General features: G+C 44.8%; 1 protein-coding gene across 2 annotated transcripts in view; it reads right to left on the bottom strand.

The window, feature by feature from the left end:
- Positions 1 to 4,267: 4,267 nt before the first annotated feature.
- Positions 4,268 to 27,524, bottom strand: part of GARRE1 (granule associated Rac and RHOG effector 1) — a 64,427-nt gene continuing 41,170 nt past the window's right edge. For both annotated transcript variants that reach the window (XM_068202473.1, XM_068202474.1), the window contains exons 4-14: positions 27,134 to 27,274; positions 26,756 to 26,851; positions 26,456 to 26,617; positions 25,347 to 25,505; positions 20,741 to 20,838; positions 13,411 to 13,536; positions 11,950 to 12,935; positions 8,581 to 8,746; positions 7,572 to 7,706; positions 5,398 to 5,476; positions 4,268 to 4,998 (exon numbers count right to left, since the gene is read on the bottom strand). In XM_068202473.1, coding sequence (XP_068058574.1) covers positions 4,681 to 4,998; positions 5,398 to 5,476; positions 7,572 to 7,706; positions 8,581 to 8,746; positions 11,950 to 12,935; positions 13,411 to 13,536; positions 20,741 to 20,838; positions 25,347 to 25,505; positions 26,456 to 26,617; positions 26,756 to 26,851; positions 27,134 to 27,274 — 2,466 coding nt within the window. In that variant the 3' untranslated portion in view covers positions 4,268 to 4,680. The remainder of the gene's footprint in view (positions 4,999 to 5,397; positions 5,477 to 7,571; positions 7,707 to 8,580; positions 8,747 to 11,949; positions 12,936 to 13,410; positions 13,537 to 20,740; positions 20,839 to 25,346; positions 25,506 to 26,455; positions 26,618 to 26,755; positions 26,852 to 27,133; positions 27,275 to 27,524) is intronic.

Below are 27,524 nucleotides of genomic sequence, written 5' to 3'. Positions count from 1 at the left end.
TAGTACATTAACCAAAGAGCTGCTCCGTGATTTAGTCAAACAGAAATGTTAACTTCCCAAGGACTGGTGGGACTGCCACACCACTCAGCAGTTATATGGAAGGGAGAAACCAAGCTATTATTTTAGCAGCTTTTGCCCAGGTTTACTAAGGCTTTTTCTCTGTGCTTGAAATGCTCTGTAAACAAGTCAATTCTTGCATAATCAAAATGGGTTCATGTGCTTCCTGGGTACTGTCAGCGCTGCTGGCCAGCTGCACGCGTGCTCCTACCCACTACGGAAGAAAGCAGCTTTGCACACCCTGCACCCGGCATTCCGGTGCCACACTTAACACACACTAACCTCATAGCCCTGATCACAGCAGCGAGGGGGACAGAGTTTACGTTTTGCTTACTACCATCACAGTTATTGACTCTCCGATTCCTAAAAATTCGAGTAACGAGATTTTAGCAATGTTTACCTGCACTGCTGGTTCAAAGACCCTGCTGAGGCATTGTCTGTACCACATTCTTCTGTGACATCACTTGAGAAAGCAGCTTTAAAGATTGGACTGTGCATAAAGTTCATTTTTATATGGCAGAGTCAGTAAGTAGGCAGTTGACAATTTTCAAACTGTTAAATAATCCCATGTTAATGTAATAAGATCTTTGTTTACAAACCGAAGTTACAGTTTAAGGTGCTGCTCATTTCCAGCAAGGTGCATATTTTAAACAGGTATGACCTATTAAATGTATATCTTTAATAAAGCAAATAGTTTACTTTTACAGAAGCTTTAAAATACAAACTGTACAGTTCCAGTTCAGAAGCGTTAGCTATTCACAAGAAGCACTGCAGTAAGGGTAAGTTAACTAAGCACCAAACCCTTGCACTTGGCAGTGTAAGTGAAGTTTAAGGGCAAGACTCATTTGCCAAGTGCAACAATTCTTAAAATTACCAGTGTTCAGAACAATCGGAAGCAAAGGACAGAGTAGCACCCACGTGGTCAAAATGCAGACAAACTTTCTCTGTTTTCACAATTCACTTATGTAGGTCCAGACTTGCCAGCATTTGTAATTATGAATAAACTGCAAAAACTAGAGCAATCATTTTGGCACTTATTAGAAAAAAAAGTCCAAAATTAAGTTGATTTCATTAACTTCCATTTTGGTCTTAGTATGAATAACCAAGTAAGTACAACCAAATTTGGGATTTAATATTAGATCTAAACAACAAGATTCAGGAAACTCAAAACCATTCATGAAGTTAAATAACCACTAACATTTTCAGTGGAAGGTTTTCAAAATTATAGTAGTACAGACCATTAACAATTTACAGACAGAAGCCACACTGATTGTGCAAAGCACATTACTGTAAAAAGTCTATGTACAGCAAACAAATCTTTGTAAACATGGTAAGTATGAAGTTTCAGAAAACATGGTGACAATATCATAAATACAGGCAACATTGGCATCCTCAAACAGCACAAAAGGTAACAATCTGGGCCTGCAAATAGAGCCCGTCACCATACAAACAAAAAAGGTGGATGGGTTTTAAATACCCTAATGTTTAATAGTTTTAGTGTTGTGTATACTTTTTATTTATATATATATATATATGTGTATATATATATATAAAATGTATTTATTTTTTGGTATCTTCAGATATAGATGTACTTAGTTTGTAAAACCAAAACCAAAAAATGTGCTTTATCTTCATTGAAAAATTATGTAGTTAGAACTAATAACCCATTTTACTAGTAGTTAACATATTAGAATGATATGACTTAAGAAAAATACAAAAATAAGATTAATACTGTCAAAACTCTTATACCAGAAAATATTGTGGCTTTTAGACTCTTTCAAAGATGAAATATGAAAATTTAAATAAGCTCTAACTATATAAAGAATCTTCTGTAACCTCAATTCATATACAGTGGGATAGGTATACATATATATACCACTGTTCTTGAATTTGTAAGCACCAGTCACTCACCCCGATCCACTTTGGTTGGAAGATCATTCCTAATTCCACAGGTTCACTTAATGGCACATATTGACTGCAAATAATTACTTTATCCTTTTAAAAAAAATAATGCTCTCTTAACTAACTGCTACCCCACATTTCAGTTTTAGTATCTTCTGAGCCAGCTCACAATTTTTAATCAACTGTAGCATCTGAAATAAGACTTTAAATAAATGCAAGTAGTCTCTCAGGCTTTGCTTTCACACGCTGTGGGAGCACTGTGTGGATAATGCCTTTGGCCAAATGCAGCCACAGGACATGGTTTGTGTGAGAACCGGGGTCCCTGTGTCCACACGGGCGTGTGAGAACTGGGGTCCCTGTGTCCACACGGGTGTGTGAGAACCAGGGTCCCTCTGTCACAGGTGTGTGAGAACCAGGGTCCCTGTGTCCACACGGGTGTCTGGAACCAGGGTCCCTGTGTCCACACGGGTGTCTGGAACCAGGGTCCCTGTGTCCACACGGGTGTGTGAGAACCGGGGTCCCTGTGTCCACACGGGTGTCTGGAACCGGGGTCCCTCTGTCACAGGTGTGTGAGAACCGGGGTCCCTGTGTCCACACGGGTGTCTGGAACCAGGGTCCCTGTGTCCACATGGGTGTGTGAGAACCGGGGTCCCACTGTCCACACGGGCGTGTGAGAACTGGGATCCCTCTGTCCACACGGGTGTGTGAGAACCGGGGTCCCTGTGTCCACACGGGCGTGTGAGAACCGGGGTCCCACTGTCCACACGGGTGTCTGGAACCAGGGTCCCACTGTCCACACGGGTGTCTGGAACCAGGGTTCCTGTGTCCACACGGGTGTCTGGAACCGGGGTCCCTGTGTCCACACGGGTGTCTGGAACCAGGGTCCCTGTGTGCACACGGGTGTGTGAGAACCAGGGTCCCTGTGTCCACACGGGTGTCTGGAACCAGGGTCCCTCTGTCCACACGGGCGTGTGAGAACCGGGGTCCCACTGTCCACACGGGTGTCTGGAACCAGGGTCCCTCTGTCCACACGGGTGTCTGGAACCAGGGTTCCTGTGTCCACACGGGTGTCTGGAACCGGGGTCCCTCTGTCACAGGTGTGTGAGAACCGGGGTCCCTGTGTCCACACGGGCGTGTGAGAACCAGGGTCCCTGTGTCCACATGGGTGTCTGGAACCAGGGTCCCTGTGTCCACACGGGCGTGTGAGAACCGGGGTCCCTGTGTCCACACGGGTGTGTGAGAACCGGGGTCCCTGTGTCCACACGGGTGTCTGGAACCGGGGTCCCTGTGTCCACACAAGTGTCTGGAACCAGGGTCCCTGTGTCCACACGGGCGTGTGAGAACCGGGGTCCCTGTGTCCACACGGGTGTCTGGAACCAGGGTCCCTGTGTCCACACGAGTGTCTGGAACCAGGGTCCCTGTGTCCACACGGGTGTCTGGAACCAGGGTCCCTGTGTCCACACGAGTGTCTGGAACCAGGGTCCCTGTGTCCACACGGGCGTGTGAGAACCGGGGTCCCTGTGTCCACACGAGTGTCTGGAACCAGGGTCCCTGTGTCCACACGGGCGTGTGAGAACCGGGGTCCCTGTGTCCACACGGGTGTCTGGAACCAGGGTCCCTGTGTCCACACGGGCGTGTGAGAACCGGGGTCCCTGTGTCCACACGGGTGTCTGGAACCAGGGTCCCTGTGTCCACACGGGCGTGTGAGAACCGGGGTCCCTGTGTCCACACGGGCGTGTGAGAACCGGGGTCCCTGTGTCCACACGGGTGTGTGAGAACCAGGGTCCCACTGTCCACACGGGTGTGTGAGAACCGGGGTCCCTCTGTCACAGGTGTGTGAGAACCAGGGTCCCTGTGTCCACACGGGTGTCTGAAACCAGGGTCCCTGTGTCCACACGGGTGTCTGGAACCAGGGTCCCTGTGTCCACACGGGTGTCTGGAACCAGGGTCCCTGTGTCCACACGGGTGTCTGGAACCAGGGTCCCTGTGTCCACACGGGTGTGTGAGAACCAGGGTCCCTGTGTCCACATGGGCGTGTGAGAACCGGGATCCCTGTGTCCACACAGGTGCCATCTATGTCAAGCAGCTCAGGTAATGTTGAAGACACAAGGCTGAGTGGTTCTGCTGATCCTACAGTAAGGAAACTGCCACAAAACTCAGTTTTGCAACTTTCCGCAGCAGTTCCCAAATTAACTCGCTTGTGTAGCACAGGAAAAGCTGCTGTTGCACTTCATTTTAAAAAAGCTGCCCACAGGCTGTAATGGAGAATACAAAGGTTCTACAGCTTGTCCTTTATAAATTTAAACACAAACAGTGTTGAGCAAAGTGACCACTATATATTTGCTTCAACATATTCAATGTGTTTCAGTAAGATGTTTTAACTATAAATCTATATGAAAAATAGCTATAAAATACAGTGTTTCTTGTATGGTAGTCCTTCAGCAGTTTTTTTAGAAAAAAAAAAAGTCTTGAAAGTAAAGGCAATTACGCATTTGTAAAAGCATTTCTACATCACAGTTTTGGGTTGTTTCATGTACACCAAACATATTGGCCATATTTGCTCAGCACTGTAACTCAGAATCCCGAGAGTTTGTCTATCTCACCCAAACCCCCTCAATCCCACATCAAGAGAGAAACAGGGTACAGCCAACACAGCACTGTGAATCAAAGTAATGTAGTTTTCATTTGGCCCTGTGCTGCATTTTCCAGTACAAAAAGCAGTTAGTACTGGTGCAGGTACGATGGTCTGCGTTCGTGCTTTACTGGGAAAGATTTAAAGCCCTTGTTCATCTGTTTGTGCTGGGAAGCCTGTTGGGATTGCTGCTGCTGCTGCGCGTAGGCGAAGCTGGAGGAGATGCCGGCTGCCGGGGCGCAGTCGCTGGCCCACATGGGCGACTGGAGCATCTGCATGGTGTCACTCCACTGGCTCACGGAGCTGCTCATGGGGTACAGGGACGTGCTCTGGCTGGGCAGCGTGCTCTGCACAGAGGATGTGTGCTGCCACGGGGCCTTGGGAGGCCAGGTTTTGGTCTTGTTATCCTGAGAAAACAAAAGGAGTTGGGGTGCTTTGGTTTAACAACAGAATGCTGGTTTTTTGAGACAACACTTAACATGTCACCTTATCACATTATTATTTGAAAGCCAAACTGACCCATATCTATAGCACTCTCAATTCTTAAAATACCTGCCCGTTAAAAAACATTTGCTTCAGCTTGATACACAGTGGCCCCACAAAAGGGAAAAAGTAAACTACTTCCAGTTTTAATCTGTTAAGCTTGGTGACAAAAGCACCTCATGCTACTTGAGCGCAGATGGTTTAGGTTTTCACTGAAGTAAGCGATCTGGAGATAGAGGTGCTTTTCCAGTTGACTGCCTCGTGCAGACCCACCCCCACAGGCCAGCAGGAGAAGGGACTGAGCAAAGCCACGCTGAGCTCACCTGACTGCGGTCATCTGCTGCAGAGAGAAGTGGGGGCGACGGCAGCGTGCTGGGTTCCTGTTCACCACTGCTGTGTTTTCTGCCAGAAGGAGAGACACACTTACTTTTTGGTTTTAAATGAATCACCCTCAGTAATCTGCCACTGGCACAGATCAGGCAGCCTACAGTGCTGTTTTCAGAAACATCCAGGTTCATGCACTTTTTGTTCAGTACAGTAAAAGCAACAATACAGAAACTGTCAGGGACATGACAGTGCAGTAGTTCTTGGAGCTACAGCTTCAACATTTTGTAGAGGTGAAAGGAAGCTGGGATAGACTTTTGCCCACTTTCAAGAAATCTGCCAGAAATTGTGGTTTTTCTTCTGTTACCTACTCCTGTGGCTAGGTTTCTTTTGGGTTTTTTAACTATCTTTTCTGAGATAACCTTATATATAAGACATAAGACCAGTTGAGGAAGTGAAACATCTGTTGAAGTCAAGTAATTTTACTGAAGAAAAATGTTCTACCTTCAGTTTAAATTTCTGACCTCACACCTAGTTATCAAATAGAAGTCCTTGACCACATTTGCATTCTGAAAGATTTTTTTCTTGGGTTTTTTGGTCTTTTTTGTTTGGTTGGTTTGTTTTTTAGTTTGTTCATTTTGGGGGTTTTGTTTTGGTTTTTTTGTTTTGTTTGTTTGGTTTTTTTAGGAGAAGTGATTAAGGGCATGGGTTTAGATTAAAGCAGAATATTTTATTTCATCCTTTTTGGAAAAAGCCCAGTCAGCATGCTCCAGTCAGGCTCCCATAGGTAAGCAGCCCTTTGCAGGTCACCTGTGGCACACTCAGCCCTTCTCCCTCCTCCTACTGCCCAGCTTTAGCTCCGGGCTGTTGTCAGGCCCTCACCAACAGAACACTGTTCTTCTACACCTAACAGGAGCCAGCAGTACTGTTACTTCAGCTGAGGCTTTGGCCAATGAAGCACCCTCTCTGGAAACTTCCTTCTGCTCGTTAGAGCACTACATGAACCACAGGCTTTTCTTCTTGCTCCATGATCAGTCTCCAGCTATACACTGGCTTGGCATGTTAAGTCACCCTTATGTGTCTGTTTTCCTTCCCAGCTGGTTTTTTTTAAATACAAGTAATTACTGCTTTTTCTGTGACTGTTTATGAGATGGCTCTTTCCCATTAATTTCAATTTAACATTCATTGAAGCTCAGTTTTTGTTCCCTCCCCCTGAAGTCTTGGCTAAGTGTAAAGATTCAGAAAGTAGTTGCTCCTGTTCCTTTCTGATAATGCATACAAAAATAGCTATCCAGGTAGAATCTGTGAGAAACTGGCACTGACTTTTTTTAATTCACCAAAAAGCAGACAATCTTGTATCTATATATTGACTCCAAATTACTCTGTGACTGTAAACAAAGATTTGGCCACTTATTTCATTTTTAGAAAAGACTGAAAAATATTTCGAGAGAACAATTCCTGGTTGGAATTGGGTTGGTATTCATGCTTCATCTTGTGCCTTTTGTTACTGTTGTTCTAACTGCCCTCTGCTGTGCAATCACCGAGGTTCCAAAGACACCAAGCCTCCAGCCCTTTAGAAAAGCAGAATTGCTGTAATTCACACTACTGATAGAAATGGACTGTTCGTAGCTGGAAATCCTGGCTTAGTTTTTCCATTACTGAAATTATTTACGAAGGCACTTTGGCCTTCTCTTCCTGCTGTGAGAAACAGAGGATTAAGCAGGCGTGTATTTCCCACTCCCAGAACGGCAGCAGCCAAGGTGAGAAGTCCACACCAGGTTAGTGGCAGCTTCTCCCCAGTGCCACGGGCTGCAAGCTGAGGCCAGGAAAGGCACCCAAAGGCACCCAAAGGCACCGTGTCAGGCACGACCCAGCTGCAGACAGGCACTCCGCAAAACCAGTGAGGATCTCGTGAAGCCCCAGGAAGTGGCATCCCAAGGAGACTCGCATGGAAGAGGGAAAGCATCAGATCTTTCCTAGACCCTCCGTGAACAGCTGGCTGTTTGCACAGTGCTGGCTGGTACAAGGTAAAAGCTGCTAATACAACTGACTTCAGGAATCCCCCGGTCCACATCACCAGTGCAGGAATTTCCTTTGTCTGGCTACTCAAATGAAATTACATATAGGCAGAAAGAATCCTGCTAAGTGGTCTGTTTCTGTTCATTTTGCTCACCTCCTCTGCTTTACAGCAGCAACAAGGTCTGGCCCTGAGAACATGGAGAACAAACTGTCTCCGTTAGCTGAGGAGGTCTCATCACTTGAGCTGGCAGAATCTCCTTGAGTACCAGACCAGCTGTTTGTCACATCACTGCAAGACAGAAAGTTGTATTAGTCCTTGTATTTACAGTGCCTGGTCCAGACTGTGTGCCACAGTTGTGCTGAATCTTTGTCACAGGTGATACCTCAGAGCAGCACATTTCAGTACCTGGTAGAATGTGCCAGTAATACAAGTACTTTCACTAGCTATGAGTGGTCACATTTACTGCTCTGTCTGTTACAGCCTCTTCATGTATCTAACTACAATAATTACAGCAATTAGGAGCACTTCTCCTGGTCAGGGAGGAGAAACAAGTGATGCTTGGGTTGGAATCACTGAGTACTTGACTTTTTCACTGCAAAACTGAGCTAGAACACATATCCATCCTACTCTTTTACACTAGAGACTCACAGCTCTTACATTATGGACAAATGGACACAGAATCTTGAAATACTTCTTGCGTAGTAAATGGTTATGATTTGGAAGATATTAAAAACTACAAATGTACCTGCTGGTGAGGTACCTGCCTTTTAGAAGCAGGATTAAGTGGCTAAAATCTAGAAAACCGAATTCCATCAGCCACTGCAAGTTTGACAGCATCATTTTTCATCTAAACTAGGTCTTAAAGCTGTTTTCAAATTACTCAAAGAAAACTCTCCTGAATATATCTGGGCTATAGATTCCTTATTTCCTCTGTTGGAGTCACAGTCAGTACCCATGCCACTCTTAAGGATGACATCAAGCATGTCAGCGCCTTGGGATCAGCAAAGCAGGCAGGGTCACATTGCTCACTCTTAACAGTGAAGTGCAGCTTTCACAGATGCAGCAGCAACTGAAAAAAACACCCAGTATTCCCACACTGTGCCAAGTGTGGGTGCAAAATGAAGTTATACAATAAAAGCATCCAGCCTGTGCGGCCTCTTACCCCTCTGTGAAATACTCGGGAAAGGGCCAGGTTTTGTGAGGATCATCAGGAAGAGGCCAGTTGCCACGCGTGGTGCTTGGACGACGGACGTGCTGTGCTTGCCTCTTCTGTTGCATAGCCTGGTTCACCCCAGCAACATAGCGGGCAAACTCTGGGTCAGAGCCAACTGAAGGAGAGAAACCAACAAGTCCATTGCTGACACTCAGCTGTTTCTGCTGCACTTCCAGTGCTTTAGGTTTGACCATACCCCACAACACAGTAATTCCCTCCCTGATGATAAGTGGCAGCCTGCAGTGGAGAGGTCTTCATGGAGCAGTGAAGAACACTGAAGAGGAAGTGTTTTACAAAGATGGGATACACAGCATCCATGGTGGATAATAATTATCACATGGAAGTACACCTGCCCCTTGCATTCCATCAGGGAAATGGTGTTTGTACTACGATCATGTCTATGCTGAAAGGTCCAATATCAGCAGACGCCGATGGAACGGACACTGTACATTTATCCCCACATGTGAAAAAGAGCAGAACAGTTACTGTAGTTGGTACCAGAGTGCAACATGATTTCCAGCTATGTTGTGATCCTGCTTGGATCATACTAGAACACAGAGCACCAAAACTGCCTCCTTCCTATAAGGATGAGAATTTTGAAAACATTCTGATTCTGACTACAAAATATTTCAGAATAAGAATTATATTTACAGAAAAAGGCAGTTATTTAAAAATAACTTCCATTCTCAACATGCTTTTTGTGTCCCAGGCATCCAATAAGGAATAAGCATGGTCTTGAGCAGACACAGCAAAAGCCTTAATCCAAAAGTGTTTCAAATGCTCCATTGATTAGAGCAAGCAATTGCTATATTCAAAAGACTGCTGATAATGAGTCACTAACTGAGTTTCCACAGCTTCTCTTTCTTTTGCCTTTTTTTCCTCCCCGAGAAAAAACTTGGCAATCTGACTGCATTTATGGAACATGTCTAGACTACATGCACAGTAACTGTACATGGGAAGTACTGAGTTGCTGGTTTGCCAGTCTCAGTTGGACAGAGTGGAGACTGAAGAACACCCAACAGTCACGCACAGCTCGCAAAGCAGAAATCTCTTTCCTCTGACAGCTCCCTACATTCAATACCACATTTGGAATATATGTTTCTTTGTTCTCATTTGACACATCCAGAAAAGACCTCCACAATGTTCTGCTGAATGCAAATTAAAAAGACAGTGAAGAAAACTTTCTTTCTCTGCCTCCTTTTTTAAGCAAGGGCTACCTGAGAGCTATCTAGGAACAAAACATCCCCACTAGAGCTTGTTCTCCCTCTGAAATATCTTTATGTCAATTTAAGATGAGGCTGGAAGCCAGACAGTTCCTCGGATCTGAGAATAGAGTCTAGATGGTTTCTGAAGGACATCCAGGCTTTTTTACCTGTGGACAGCATTAAGTTCTAAAGTGCTGGTATATTCAAAATAGAAGCTTGTGTTAATTTTTACCTCACTGAAAACATCAGGTGAACAGTTTTTCAGTTCTTTTGCAACATTCCTTCATCAGGTTCTTAGTGATGACTAAAGTACTACAAAATACATCGCTGGGACCAGTTAGGCCTTCAACATGAAAAGCCGTAAGTTTCAATTTTATACATTCTTAATCAGCAGTTTTGCATCTGAAGAGAGACATCATTTTCAGACTCTAAAAGTATTTATCAAAAAAGTAATGTGGTTTGTATCTAATAACAAATGTACAGTCCTAGGAAACCCTGGAAATGAAAAACTGTTTTCTGTTTTACAGCTTTTTGTGTGACACTAAATCTTAAAATGAAAACTTCTACACCACAGCTCAACCTGACAAGTTCTATGAAGAAAAGTTATTTCTAGTGGAAAAGTATTCAGTTGGAAGGATTTCTGTTTGGTTTTGGTTTTTAAACACCAGATCTGTGAAAAATACTGTCTACTTATTACTACAACTGTAGAAGTGGGTATCTTAATCCACTGAGCACCATTTACGGAACTTGAGTAAGTCCTATTTTCCAAGTACCATTTTCTACATCCCTGACATTCATCAAATGGAATAAAACTGCTTGGTTTATGTAGAGCAAAGGGAAAATACTATAGAAATATAATGGATTCAAATGCTGAGAATGTCAGTCATTTGCATACTAGCCTTCTTTTCCCTACACACACATGGACTTAGTGCTTGCTGAAAATAATTTTGTCCTTCCTTAGAGGCTGTGATAATCCTTAAGTCTATACTCTAATTATGTTTAAGTAAGATGATGCTACTTCAGACTTACAGTTTTTAAGCAAGAATATAACTATGGTGGCTATTTTTGCCATAGAAACTACACTAATTAATCAACTAAGTTGACAAAATAACTATCATAATTATGAGTCAAAGGAGCTGGTTTGAGACGCCTACACATTCCAAACACAGACGAGTGCAAATGAGCGCAGGAAACTGAGCCCTGCTTTGATAAAAGGTTTCCCTGTTCTCTGCTCCTCCCTCCAGGCAGTTGCCATAAATGCACACTACAACATTCCTGCAGCTTTGATCCAGGCCAACAGAAGTTACATGTACAAGGCAGCAGCTGTTTAAGTTGTTCTTAATACTACCATCAGAATCACACAATCACAGAATATTCTGAGTTGGAAGAGACCCACAAGGATCATCAAGTCCAGCTCTCAAGCCAATGACCCACATGGGGATTCATCTCTTAGATGCCATGGTCAATTTATTGGTCTGCAGCTATTTGTTTATGACTCTAAAATTTTATCTGAATTCATCTATATTTACAGTTTATTGGTGGTCCAAACACATGTGGCAAACCTCATGGCACTGGCTCTTAAGTCTAATCCTTTGACATCCAAACTTTTGATTGCAGAACCAGCTGTGGAACAGAAACCAGTATGACTCCCAGGGAACTGGGGAGCAAGGGAGGGAAAATGTGGGGATATGGGAAAGATGCAACCTGGCTGTATCTCCAGGTTACAAGACTGCTAAAGAGCAGGAAGAATAATTCTGTGGAGAGGGAACACACCTGAGATCCGAGTTTGATTTTAAACAATTTCACTAACTACGTATAGGAGGAACATAATCAGTAAGTATCTTTTCAGTACTCTGCTGTGCTCCATATAGGAAAGGTCAGACTACTACAACTGGAAAAAGAAACAAGGAATTGGTTCCCATTCTTGCTTATTAATGAGAGTTTTAAGATCACCTTCTGTTAAAAAAGCAAATAAGCACATACACAAATCCCTGCTTACACCCTTACATGCGGTGGGCAGCACAGGGAAATGACACTTATTGCCAGTAATATTTCACAGTGTTCTTTTACAAAGGACCCTTAAAAAAAGCATAATAAAGGAAAAGACACACACCTGCGGGGTCAAAAGGCAGGATTTCTCCCAACATCCCAAACACTCCATCAGTTTGGTCACGATTTGGCCATGTGTTGTTTCTAGGTCCTTGTGGTTTCTGTCCTAACATCTCTGCCATCATATTGTCCATATAGCTGCTCACAAGACCCAAGCTGTACAAATCAGAGCTTAAATCTGAAAAACCAGGATTGTTCCACTGATTTATATGAGACAATCCAGCTCCAACAGCCGGAGCTTGCTGCTGTGAAGAATTACTGAACCATTTGGCAGGTACACGTTGCTGTGGTCCAATAGGTTGAAGCAAGTGTTGGTAATACTGCATTTGCTGCTGCTGCTTTTGGGACTGCTGCTGGGACAAGCCTTGCTGAGGAGGATGCAGTGGGGTGTGAGACACAGACTGTGGCTGCTGTTGAACTGCTCCCGACTTTTGTTCTGTTGCTGTAGAGGATGCAACAGAGTTCCTTCTTTTCACCATTGGAGAAGTCTGCTGGGATTTGCCCATGTTAAAACCAGACAAGAAATCTATAACATCTTGCATTTCTTGGTCAGTTGGTAAATTCATACCTTTGTCATCCTTGCCATCATCTGGTTTGAAGAAGCTGTCCCGCCTTTCCACTAGGAACCCATTGACGAGCTGGTTATTTGTGCTCTGCACTGGCTGCAGGGCATCTGCGCTCCGAGGGAAGTTACCAATGCTCAGGATGTTCTGCAACCGCGCGTCCATGGCAGTGGGCATTTTAGCTTTCTCCTCTGAGCTGGAACTTATGAAGACGTTTTTGGAAGGTGTATTGGGGATTGAGTAACTTCCTGTGTTACTTGTACTAGTGCAGGAAGTTTTTTTTGTAAACCGTGAAGTCAGTTTTGAGAATGTCTTTTGCAGACCCCCTGAAGATTTGCTTCCATTCCCCGATGGCATGTCAACTTGGCTCCCAAATTCTGAGATTTCACGCTGTAACTGGATCTGAATACAAGGCAAAGCTTGCTCTCTGCATCAATAAAAAAACATGTATATCAAACCACCTAATACATAACTGAGTTTGAACTTTGGGGGGAAAATGTGTATTTCGATAATAGCTCAAGAAAGAAACAACAGCAAAGACTGCCAAGTCCACCAGCTACTTCTTATGGTAACAAAGCAAATTATTCCTCATATTTGCAATACTTTCAACTCCTTAAATTTCAGTTGTGCTTCAAGACCTAAATGAGATCAATTTAATATAAATCAATTATCTTTGTAAGAGAGAAGCAAATACTTTTTAACCCTTGGATATGCTGCTGGTTTGGTTTTAAGCAGTCTCTCCTGTATCTCTGGATGTACCCAGAGGGCATCTGTGGGGGTTAACAGTGTCTCACTCTCAGTTTGACTCCTGTTTTCCCCTCCTGATGAGCTGGCACTATCAAATCCCTCAGCACAGATTATTCAACAACAACAGCTTAGTTTGAACTAGAAAAAAGACGTACCTTCCTTCCTTCCACCTGTGTGTATCAAACACTGCAGTATACAGCACATCTACCAGTCCCAAAGTCTTCTCCGGATCCAGACTCCTCTGTAGCAAAGACATTGTTGCTGGATCTTCTTTCAGACACCTGTCATCATTAAGTTTAAATTAGAAATCAAAATGCTCATTTTTTTACATTAAACAATTCTACCATATCAGTCAGAATACAGAGAGCCAATTGCTGCACTCCTATAGAACAACATGGGAATGCCTAAGGGTTCCTGGGCTGCAGCCTCAGCTCTGCCTGCTGTGGAACACAGAGCTAACCCAACTGCAAGGTTCAGCACTACAGTGTATTGAAATCGTCACTGACGAGAGCTCTTTAGGAGGCACAGCTCAGGCACAGCAGCAACGGACGCAGAACACACAGCCATGTCTGGAATAGGGCAAGACGTGACACAGCCCAACACATGCCGAGAGCCTGAGCCGGGCAGGGGCCGCGCGGAGATGGTTCCGCATTTCCAGCGCGCGCGGCGAATGTGCCCGAGCCGGGAGCGCTGGGCCTGCGACGAGCGCCACCGCTGCGGCGGGACCGCCGAGCGGCAGCAGGGGGCGCTGCCCCCGGCAGCGATCCACGGGCAGGGCGGACCATGCCGGAGCACCGGGACACACAGACATGGACAGACAGATAAACACAGTGACACTGACACACACAGTGACACTGACACACACACACAGTGACACTGACACACACACAGTGACACTGACACACACACACACACAATGACACTGACACACACACAGTGACACTGACACACACACACACACAGTGACACTGACACACAGAGTGACACTGACACACACACACACAGTGACACTGAGACACACACACACAGTGACACTGACACACACAGTGACACTGACACACACACAGTGACACTGACACACACACACACAGTGACACTGACACACAGAGTGACACTGACACACACACAGTGACACTGACACACACAGTGACACTGACACACACACACACACAGTGACACACACACACAGTGACACTGACACACAGAGTGACACTGACACACACACACACAGTGACACTGACACACAGAGTGACACTGACACACACACAGTGACACTGACACACACAGTGACACTGACACACACACACACAGTGACACTGACACACACACACACAGTGACACTGACACACAGAGTGACACTGACACACACAGTGACACTGACACACACACAGTGACACTGACACACAGAGTGACACTGACACACACACACAGTGACACTGACACACACACACAGTGACACTGACACACACACACACAGTGACACTGACACACATACACAGTGACACTGACACACACACACACACAGTGACACTGACACACACACAGTGACACTGACACACACACACACACAGTGACACTGACACACACACAGTGACACTGACACACACACACAGTGACACTGACACACATACACAGTGACACTGACACACACACACACAGTGACACTGACACACACACACACAGTGACACTGACACACACACACACACAGTGACACTGACACACACACACAGTGACACTGACACACACACACACAGTGACACTGACACACACAGTGACACTGACACACACACACACAGTGACACTGACACACACACACAGTGACACTGACACACAGAGTGACACTGACACACACACACAGTGACACTGACACACACAGTGACACTGACACACACACACAGTGACACTGACACACACACACACAGTGACACTGACACACACACACACAGTGACACTGACACACACACACAGTGACACTGACACACACACACAGTGACACTGACACACAGAGTGACACTGACACACACACACAGTGACACTGACACACACAGTGACACTGACACACACACACAGTGACACTGACACACACACACACAGTGACACTGACACACACACAGTGACAGTGACACTGACACACACAGTGACACTGACACACACACACAGTGACACTGACACACACACACACAGTGACAGTGACACTGACACACAGTGACACTGACACACACACAGTGACACTGACACACACAGTGACACCGACACACACACACAGTGACACTGACACACACACACAGTGACACTGACACACACACACACACAGTGACACTGACACACACACACAGTGACACTGACACACACACACACAGTGACGCTGACACACACACACAGTGACGCTGACACACACAGTGACAGTGACACACACAGTGACACTGACACACACACACACAGTGACACTGACACACACACACACAGTGACACTGACACACACACACACAGTGACACTGACACACACACACACAGTGACACTGACACACAGTGACACTGACACACACACAGTGACACTGACACACAGTGACACTGACACACACACAGTGACACTGACACACACACAGTGACACTGACACACACACAGTGACACTGACACACACACACACAGTGACACTGACACACAGTGACACTGACACACACACAGTGACACTGACACACAGTGACACTGACACACACACAGTGACACTGACACACACACACACAGTGACACTGACACACACACACACAGTGACACTGACACACACACAGTGACAGTGACACTGACACACACACACAGTGACACTGACACACACACACACAGTGACACTGACACACACAGTGACACTGACACACACACAGTGACAGTGACACACACACAGTGACAGTGACACACACACACACAGTGACACTGACACACACACACACAGTGACACTGACACACACACACACAGTGACACTGACACACACACACAGTGACACTGACACACACACACAGTGACACTGACACACACACAGTGACACTGACACACACACACAGTGACACTGACACACACACACACAGTGACACTGACACACACAGTGACACTGACACACACACACAGTGACACTGACACACACACACACAGTGACACTGACACACACAGTGACACTGACACACACACAGTGACACTGACACACACACACAGTGACACTGACACACACACACACAGTGACACTGACACACACACAGTGACACTGACACACACACACAGTGACACTGACACACACACACACAGTGACACTGACACACACACACACACAGTGACACTGACACACACACAGTGACACTGACACACACAGAGTGACAGTGACACACACACACAGAGTGACACTGACACACACACAGTGACAGTGACACACACACAGTGACACTGACACACACACACAGTGACACTGACACACACACAGTGACACTGACACACACAGTGACACTGACACACACACAGTGACACTGACACACACACAGTGACACTGACACACACACACAGAGTGACACTGACACACAGAGTGACACTGACACACACACACAGTGACACTGACACACACACACAGTGACACTGACACACACACAGTGACACTGACACACACAGTGACACTGACACACACACACACAGTGACACTGACACACACACACACAGTGACACTGACACACACACACACACAGTGACACTGACACACACACAGTGACACTGACACACACACACAGAGTGACACTGACACACACACACAGTGACACTGACACACACACACAGTGACACTGACACACACACAGTGACACTGACACACACACACAGTGACACTGACACACACACACACAGTGACACTGACACACACACACACACAGTGACACTGACACACACACAGTGACACTGACACACACAGAGTGACAGTGACACACACACACAGAGTGACACTGACACACACACAGTGACAGTGACACACACACAGTGACACTGACACACACACACAGTGACACTGACACACACACAGTGACACTGACACACACAGTGACACTGACACACACACAGTGACACTGACACACACACAGTGACACTGACACACACACACAGAGTGACACTGACACACAGAGTGACACTGACACACACACACAGTGACACTGACACACACACACAGTGACACTGACACACACACAGTGACACTGACACACACAGTGACACTGACACACACACACACAGTGACACTGACACACACACACACAGTGACACTGACACACACACACACACAGTGACACTGACACACACACAGTGACACTGACACACACACACAGAGTGACACTGACACACACACACAGTGACACTGACACACACACACAGTGACACTGACACACACACACACAGTGACACTGACACACACACACACAGTGACACTGACACATACACAGTGACACTGACACACACATACACAGTGACACTGACACACACACACACAGTGACACTGACACACACAGTGACACTGACACACACACAGTGACACTGACACACACACACAGTGACACTGACACACACACAGTGACAGTGACACTGACACACACAGTGACACTGACACACACACACAGTGACACTGACACACACACACACAGTGACAGTGACACTGACACACAGTGACACTGACACACACACAGTGACACTGACACACACAGTGACACCGACACACACACACAGTGACACTGACACACACACACAGTGACACTGACACACACACACACACAGTGACACTGACACACACACACAGTGACACTGACACACACACACACAGTGACGCTGACACACACACACAGTGACGCTGACACACACAGTGACAGTGACACACACAGTGACACTGACACACACACACACAGTGACACTGACACACACACACACAGTGACACTGACACACAGTGACACTGACACACACACAGTGACACTGACACACAGTGACACTGACACACACACAGTGACACTGACACACACACAGTGACACTGACACACACACAGTGACACTGACACACACACACACAGTGACACTGACACACAGTGACACTGACACACACACAGTGACACTGACACACAGTGACACTGACACACACACAGTGACACTGACACACACACACACAGTGACACTGACACACACACACACAGTGACACTGACACACACACAGTGACAGTGACACTGACACACACACACAGTGACACTGACACACACACACACAGTGACACTGACACACACAGTGACACTGACACACACACAGTGACAGTGACACACACACAGTGACAGTGACACACACACAGTGACAGTGACACACACACACACACAGTGACACTGACACACACACACACAGTGACAGTGACACACACACACACAGTGACAGTGACACACACAGTGACACTGACACACACACAGTGACACTGACACACACACACACAGTGACACTGACACACACACACACAGTGACACTGACACACACACACAGTGACACTGACACACACACACAGTGACACTGACACACACACAGTGACACTGACACACACACACAGTGACACTGACACACACACACACAGTGACACTGACACACACAGTGACACTGACACACACACACAGTGACACTGACACACACACACAGTGACACTGACACACACACACACAGTGACACTGACACACACAGTGACACTGACACACACACAGTGACACTGACACACACACACAGTGACACTGACACACACACACACAGTGACACTGACACACACACAGTGACACTGACACACACACACAGTGACACTGACACACACACACACAGTGACACTGACACACACACACACACAGTGACACTGACACACACACAGTGACACTGACACACACAGAGTGACAGTGACACACACACACAGAGTGACACTGACACACACACAGTGACAGTGACACACACACAGTGACACTGACACACACACACAGTGACACTGACACACACACAGTGACACTGACACACACAGTGACACTGACACACACACAGTGACACTGACACACACACAGTGACACTGACACACACACACAGAGTGACACTGACACACAGAGTGACACTGACACACACACACAGTGACACTGACACACACACACAGTGACACTGACACACACACAGTGACACTGACACACACAGTGACACTGACACACACACACACAGTGACACTGACACACACACACACAGTGACACTGACACACACACACACACAGTGACACTGACACACACACACACACAGTGACACTGACACACACACACAGAGTGACACTGACACACACACACAGTGACACTGACACACACACACAGTGACACTGACACACACACACACAGTGACACTGACACACACACACACAGTGACACTGACACATACACAGTGACACTGACACACACATACACAGTGACACTGACACACACACACACAGTGACACTGACACACACAGTGACACTGACACACACACAGTGACACTGACACACACACACAGTGACACTGACACACACACACACAGTGACACTGACACACACACACACAGTGACACTGACACACACACACAGTGACACTGACACTCACTCCTTCCTTGTTCCCCTCCCCCCCAGGACACTCCTTCCTTTTCCTTCCTTTCCCTTTCCCTTTTCTTTCCTTTCCTCCCCCAGGACACAGCACCAGAACACTCTTTCCTTCCTGCCTTTCTTCGTTCCCCCAGGAAACAGCACCAGGACACACATCATACATGCATGCATACATGCATTCCTCCTTTCCTTCCTCTCCTCTCCTCTCCTCTCCCAGGTCGCAGCATCACCGGGACTCTCCTCCCTCTGGGCATGCCAGCGGCACCACTAGGAACAGGCTGCCTCTGTAAGGAGTCAAGTGAATCAAATGTGTTGTACTGAAATTCCTAACACTGACTCCTTCCCAGTTAGAGACAAGTGCTGCCATTGCTTCCTGTTCCCACTGCTTTGAACGGGAGGAATTCCTCACAAACTGCAGATCAACCATTCTTTACTAGGCGTCACCTAAACTGGCAGAAATGGCATCTCTTGGAGCCCAGAAGTCCTCGGTTCACGACAGCACCTAAAGAACAGCCCAGTGAAGAAAGAGCAAAGGCTCTCACATTAACTCAGCTGGTTCTTGGCCCTTCTGAGCTACAGCTGGGACCTGCCAGGGTGGAGCACAACAGGAGTAGTGGTACGTTATTATTTTTGAAACCTTCTCTTTTACCATCAAGCTTTTACATTTTCTACAAGTCTCAGTGCCCCAGCACTGCCTCTCTTGCCTTGTGTCCTACAGAGGAATGGAGGTGTTCAACCAGTCCAGGTAGAGATGCACAAAATTGTGTGCGTTCTCTCTTCCATTTGTACTGCAACAGTTTTCCCCACGTACTTCTGCCACAATCTGCAATACAGTATTTTTATTTACCATGTTGATGGAACTTGCACCACAATTCTTGATCCTTCTAAACTTATCTGAGGAGCATAGGCTTCTTTATTTTCAATCTGTGCCGTGTCCACAACCACCTAGAAAATAAAATAAAAGGGAAAAAAATTTAACAAATTTTAATTAGTTATTTTATCACGCCTGTAGTTAAACTCCAGTAATCTCCCCTTCCAGTCATGCTACAGATATAAAAAACCCAAAATAAAACCAAACCAACTCACTAAATCATTGTGAATTTATTTTAATATAAAATTAGTTTAGTACAGAAACCTGTATTTCAAGGACTTAGTTCTTCTCAGTTACATCCTGTAGTAATGCATCACTATGTCGTTACCAGCTGCTCTGCCTCCCTGCTGGTGCTTCTCAGTGGCTCCACACAACAGCCCTCATTTTTGAGAAGTTCAGCAGTTACTACTTTAAGAGCTCCCAAACACCTACTCAGCAAAATGTTTTAAATAATCTCACTGTAGTGCGTGGTATGATATAGACAAGTAATATCCAGCCAGAAACCCTTCAAAATTCCTAATATAAATCCCCCCTTTCAAGGTCATAAAGTTCCACACCAACATTTCTCTATTCTACCTAATGAAACTGTACTAATATTGATTCCTAATTAAATAAAGAGAAACTGTTCAGTTTGTTGGACTCTGAGCCATCTCTAAGACACCATGAAGACATATGGAAGAGGAAAGTCTTGAAAACCAACCCTGTGTCATGAACCTTTCTTTTTAGACAAATGAAAAAGGAATGGATTCACTTCAGGTTCATTTAGCCTTTAATTTACTGGTAGTAAGTTCCATATTTGGTTCAGGCTTTCTGTTGTTGTCCATTTTGCATGGGTTGGCCTTTTTGATCATTTCCATAATTTCCTATTTTGGTCATGCTGAAACAGCAGCTTTTTGGCAGCAGTCAGCAGTTCTTGATTCAGTGACTAGCAGATTGCCTGTATCATTTATCCTCGAAATGGCAGAAGTCCTCTGGTATAAATAAGCCTCAAGGGACATTATTGACTTTGTTGCCATCACCTAGCCTACACTGGTCCTGCTTCTAACTGGTTGTCTGTTACTGGGTATGAAAAAATGTGAAACATAATGCTGAGTTTCTTCTCTCTCATTTTAACAAAACCATCAAATAACACTTAAACATAATTATTTCCCACCTTTCAAATATTTTAGCATAAGGCCTTCTTTTTCCTTCAGACGACTCTAAGCGTTTGCCCAGGATTAATTAATTTTAAACATGTCCAAGCACGGTGACAAAAGGCCACACTATCATCCACCCCTGAAAATACCTCTCATTTTGTAACAGGACAATTCCAGTAGTCTTTTCTTAGTGTTTGTGTATTTTAATTTTATTATATTGGTAATCTGCAATTCAGCCCTATTGCAATGATAATTTATAACTGTGCTAACAGTTAATAACTGTTAACAGATAACTCCTTATAACTGTGATAAGGAGAAATGAACTCAGGAGTGATTGTTTTCAACTCCCAAGAAAAATACAGTCTGCACCTCGGACCTGAAGTCAGAGGTAAAACTCTGATTTGTGCAGGCCTGAGTCTGGCTCTGGTTGTGGTGCATGGTTGGTGCCCATGGTCCAGGCTTTGTTGGGATGTTCCTCCCCCAGAACAAATCTTTCATTTCTTCTCTTTGCAAAAAGCTTTACATTTCTCAACATCTGTCAGAGTCAGGACATCTGGGATTTAAACTTTACTAGGGGATATAGTGCTCCTGCAATGCATGTTGGTGTTTGCTATGGGAAGATCTACTAGCACAAAAAAAAAGAGTTTTATCTGTTAACCTCTTTGCATGAGGCCAATTGGAAGTTTTATTTCCGCTCATCCGCTGAATTCAGCTATTTGAATGTACATCATTTTTATTCAAACATGCAGATTTCATCAGCTGACCCAAATCTCAAAATGCAATTCTTATTATACACATGCTAAGGTAAGAACTGAAAATCAGCACTTCAAATTATTGATGTTAAAAAACTACAGCCCAAAATAACCAAGGAAACTAAGTCACAACTCATTGTGCTTTCCACACCTAATGAGTTGTTTCTTACAAGGCACAAGGGCACAAGATATGTTAAAACCAGTGAGACTGTCAAGTAATGTTTTTTCCAATTGGGCATTTGAGATACACATCCACACACAATTATGAATGAATGCAGACAGCCCACTATCTAAAAGCAGTACACCAAAGACTTTGTAATACTGCGCCATGATTCATTTATCTGCCTTCTTCACAAAATAAACCTAAAATAAACATATCCTCCCTCCCCGCCTGGTGGTGTTTAGAGAACAGCTTCCTGTACCTCAGACATCCATTGTTCTTGTTTCACAGGTGCTTCCTCTCTCCCTTCCACCCAAAGAACTCTTTAAAGACCCAAATTACAATTTCTTGTCACTGCATGAAGCTACATACGAGCATAATTGGATGTTGTGAAAAAAAGATGGCACACAGTTTATAAAGAAAAACCTCAACCGTCATCCCCTTCTAAACTGTAACAAATCAAAGTGAAAATGAAGGAGAGCAGGCTTGCAGGTCTTCTGTCATGTGCACAGCTCATTATGTGTCTTTGAAGAGTGAAGCCTGCTACTTTCAGAACCTAAGGTTCATGCAAAAATCTTTGGAGACATTCAGGACTCAACACAAGTGAAACTCCATAGCACTGCCATTTGGGAGAATGTGTAAGCAAGTTTTATGGTGACACTCTCCAAAAGTGATGACAAACCTGAAGAATGTCAGTGCTTCAATTAGCAGCAGGTCTAACTCGTTATGTCTAGACTGAGGGACAGCAGATTTCCAGGTTCCTGAGTCCAAATGTGCCTCCTGCCACTCCTCAAACCCCCTCGGGGCAGGCTGTGGGTGTGCACAGCATTGAAACCCCCTGGAAAGGAAATGGTGGAAGGTGCAGCATCCTCCCAGGCACTCCTCATCCAGACACTCAGGAGCCACAGCTGCTCCTGGATTACAGCACACTCACACAGGGCTGCTGAGCATCTCCTTCCTCCTTGGCCCCATTTCCTGGACCTCGCTGCTGACTCCCAGCATCCTACCACCAACCGTGGCAGCTGAAGGCACAATCCCATTTAACCCTATCTTTTTTCCAGTCCTCCCTGTATTTACTAGTATTTAATACATGTTTTCTTTCAAAACACCTAAGCAGAAATTTGATAAATTCTGCTATGCCACAGTTTCTCTGTCCCTGCAAAAATACCACCTTCTTATGCCACCCTGTAAAACTTCTCAGACAAAGCATTACCATCTCCTGCCCTTCAACCCCTGAATCTCAGGAAGTAAGGACTGACAGCAGGGGCACTGCTGCTATGACAGTGATGGTCTGCACCTTTGATTTTAGGCTGCCATTATATGAATAGTCAGCTGAATTCCAGTGGAATTTCAACCTTCTTCTCTAACAGGTATTAAATATTAAGGGACGATCTAAGATCTGATATCTAGTATCAAAGGGATCCTAACATAGAAATATCTGGCAAATTCATCATTTCCAAGTTATCATTCAACATTACTGGATAAGCTTTTAACAGTACCAAAAGCACATGGTTTAATTTGCTAGGATGGAAGGTCTAGGTCACCTAACCAGCTGTGTGATTTGTCTGAAAAACAGAGTTAAAAATATGCAGCTATTTGGGTCCTTTAATCACAAATTAATTACAAAGCCCTCATGGTTCCCCATCACCTTGAACTGAGGAATCTAGTAGTGATTCCCCATCACTACTGAGGAATCAGTAGTGAACCAGCAAGAAGCATTTAACTCACTGCAGGTTAAAGGCAATTCAAAGAATAATTGACAAAACTATCATAGGCTACAGTGTACCTTTATCCTTGCATTTCCTTCCTATGTTGAAGGTGCAGCCTTTTCCCCTACTCACAGTAGTCCAAAAAACCTACATGTCATGCACAAACACTTCACAAAGTGCAGAGATTGCAGTAATTAGTCATGGAAGCACAAATGCATTTTCTTATCAGAGTATGTTCCAAGCATCTATTTTTACCAGCTGCTTAGATACTGTAAATTCCACTGGTTTTCTTCCCCTCAAGAACACATATGTCTATAGCAAGGCATTTAATTCTTCTGTCCTCTGTTGGAGATGTCAGGTAGCATTACCTGGTGCAGAGACTTGCTGGGTTATGCTGGGCAGTAAACTCAGCTTCCAATCAAAGCAGAGAGGAAATGAAAAAATGGCAGGTTTTGAAGCTAATTTGAGAGGGGGTAGATGTGTGTTTGGGACTGTTTAGTTTTTTTTTTAACATGGTCATCTAAAGATTTGAAAATATTTCTATTTCTCTATGAAGTATAAGTTTCATTTCTTGTGTTCTCTCTTGAAACAAAGACTAGGAAGCACCTGGTGCATTCTTCTGTTCCTGTCAACTACAGACACCACCTACAGACCCCCACGGTACAAGAACACACTTTGCTCAGAAATCAAGTTAACTGCAGCACTAAAAATAGAGCAACACAGAATAAGACACTCCAAATTAATTTCTAAACTCCAAAATAGCTAGCTTCTCTTCAGGGTGTTTACATAATCTTTGTTTTCCTGAGACTATTGGTAGCCACCTACCAGTCCAGCCTGGCCAAACAACAGCTGCACAGCAGTTTTGCAGGCTCCTCTCCACGTGGAAGGGCAGACCTGGTTCAGCACTTCAGTCACGGGAGAGTCGTCCCGGGGTGTGAGTCCATTATGGCATCCGGCTTCCTTGATCAACTGCAGCATTGTGTGCTGGAAAAAGAATAAACACTCTGTCCTACCCAACACATGATTCACAAATGGTACCACCAATGCTTCCAGATGGATTGCTCATTGTTCTACATGCTTTTCAAACAGCTATAATGTCTGCAACCTCTCAACAGTCTTATATAACTAGGAGAGTTCCACTGCAGAACAGAAATATGGAAGATTGTCTCTGCTGTTTGGAACACAATACTGCTCCAAAATCATAAACAGTATTTCTGCTTATATTCTTGCAAACCAGTTTAATCAAAACTATAAAAAGCACTGCAAAGACAACAGAAAAGCAGCATTTTAGCAACTTATTATTTCAACTCTTTCAAAAGCAAGGAACTGGGTTTATCTAAAAAAAAAAAGTCGAAGTGCTGATTAAATTTGCCCAAATTACTTTTGAATGGACATATTTTGCATTTGTTTATACTGAAAATACAATTAACTTCTCCATAATTTAAAATTCTTTTTAAAAAATTGATTCCAGTTTGTAAGATGACATCAAAAGGAGCTCTGTTACAAAGTATTTTTTTAAGTACTTCCCTTAGTACCAGGCTGGGCTGACTTATTTGTGCACCTAAGAAGATGAAGGCTCTCCTATGCATCACTGGCTGGGCAATCTGTAAGGGCTCACTTTCCTCTGTACTTCTTCATAGCGTCATCTCTTCTCAAAAAGTTCACAGATTCACTGCATCCTAGATCTCTGTGCCTGTTATGCCTGTGCCTCTCATATTTGGCCAAAATTGCTCAGTTTGTCAAAATGTTATCACAAACAGATGCAGCCCTACAATGTTATCAACATTGTGTAACCACAGCAAGCCAGGCTGAAAAAAAGCACTTTTAAACACAGGTTTGGCATGGAACTTCTATTACTGTTGTTCTCTACTTTTTAATGAATTCTACTCTTTCTCCTCCCGTCTTTACTTCTGTGGTTAATCAGGAGTTATTACCGTTTTCAGCTTCAGGTTTTCTGCTGCAGACTCATTGAAGGAGATTCCTTTCAGAAAATGGGATCCAATCTGGACAGGGACAGTGGGCAGCTCACACTGAATGGGCTGAGGTGGAGTCTGTCTCCTTCCTGTTTGCTGAGCTTCAGCTTCACTGCAACAGCCCTGAAGTACAGAAGAACAGATTAAACAGAAGAAACCGAGGCATTAGAAAATCCTAACATGGGTCCAAATGTTTGTGTATTTTAAGTACCCTTTTCAAGGTGAGGAGGGATGAAAGAGAGCAGGTTTAGCAGATCCTACCTGAAGACTTGCTTCAATTGCTTTTGGGTTCAAGTGGAAGCCAGCCTTCATTGCATATTCACAATGACCCAAGCTCTCCAGAGCCACTTTGTAAGCCTGACATTAAACAAAAAGTTGAGATAGAATAGGTGTATCACCAAGGAAGCAAGCACACAGTCACTGTGTCTGGGTACAGCCAGGGACTGGTACAAGGATTTACCCCACTCAGTTCTATGGCATACACACATTTATCATGTAAGACTCCAAAGCTGTAATTCCCAAATACCTCTGAGCTGTCTGTGGTACACAAATGTGCAGGAACACACTCCTTCCCTATTTCACTCCTTGACCCACTGACTGTACTACATGCACATGAAAGCAGCAGACTTGAAAAACCACCTGCAAAGCACTGTCAATTTTCATGTTTAGCTCTTTGAGCTGATGTTCAGGGATGGCCACACTCTGTGAGCAGAAAAGCTGCTGAACTTCAATTCCTGCCAAACATCCATCACAGCCTCTTTCTCGCAGTCGAGATGTGGCCTGTAATGTAAAATAAAAATCCAGGGTGAGGAGGGTCAGCATTAAACCAGGTCAGGCTCAATTAAATTTCAAAAAAGAGCAAAAAAGCCGACAGACTTTAAAACTTTCTACAGGAGATGAGAAGCAGCACCTGGGGGAAAGGACCTGGAGGAGACTTTATTATCACTTACTCAACTTCTACTGCTACTCTGGAAGCAGAACTGACGTAACCTGTACAGCACATGGGTGTCGGCAAGCACTTGGCTTCAGC

Source organism: Anomalospiza imberbis, chromosome 12 (assembly GCF_031753505.1).
Source record: "Anomalospiza imberbis isolate Cuckoo-Finch-1a 21T00152 chromosome 12, ASM3175350v1, whole genome shotgun sequence".
In the NCBI taxonomy this organism is placed as follows: Eukaryota; Metazoa; Chordata; class Aves; order Passeriformes; family Viduidae; genus Anomalospiza; species Anomalospiza imberbis.
This window is presented reverse-complemented; position numbering and strand designations above follow the sequence as displayed.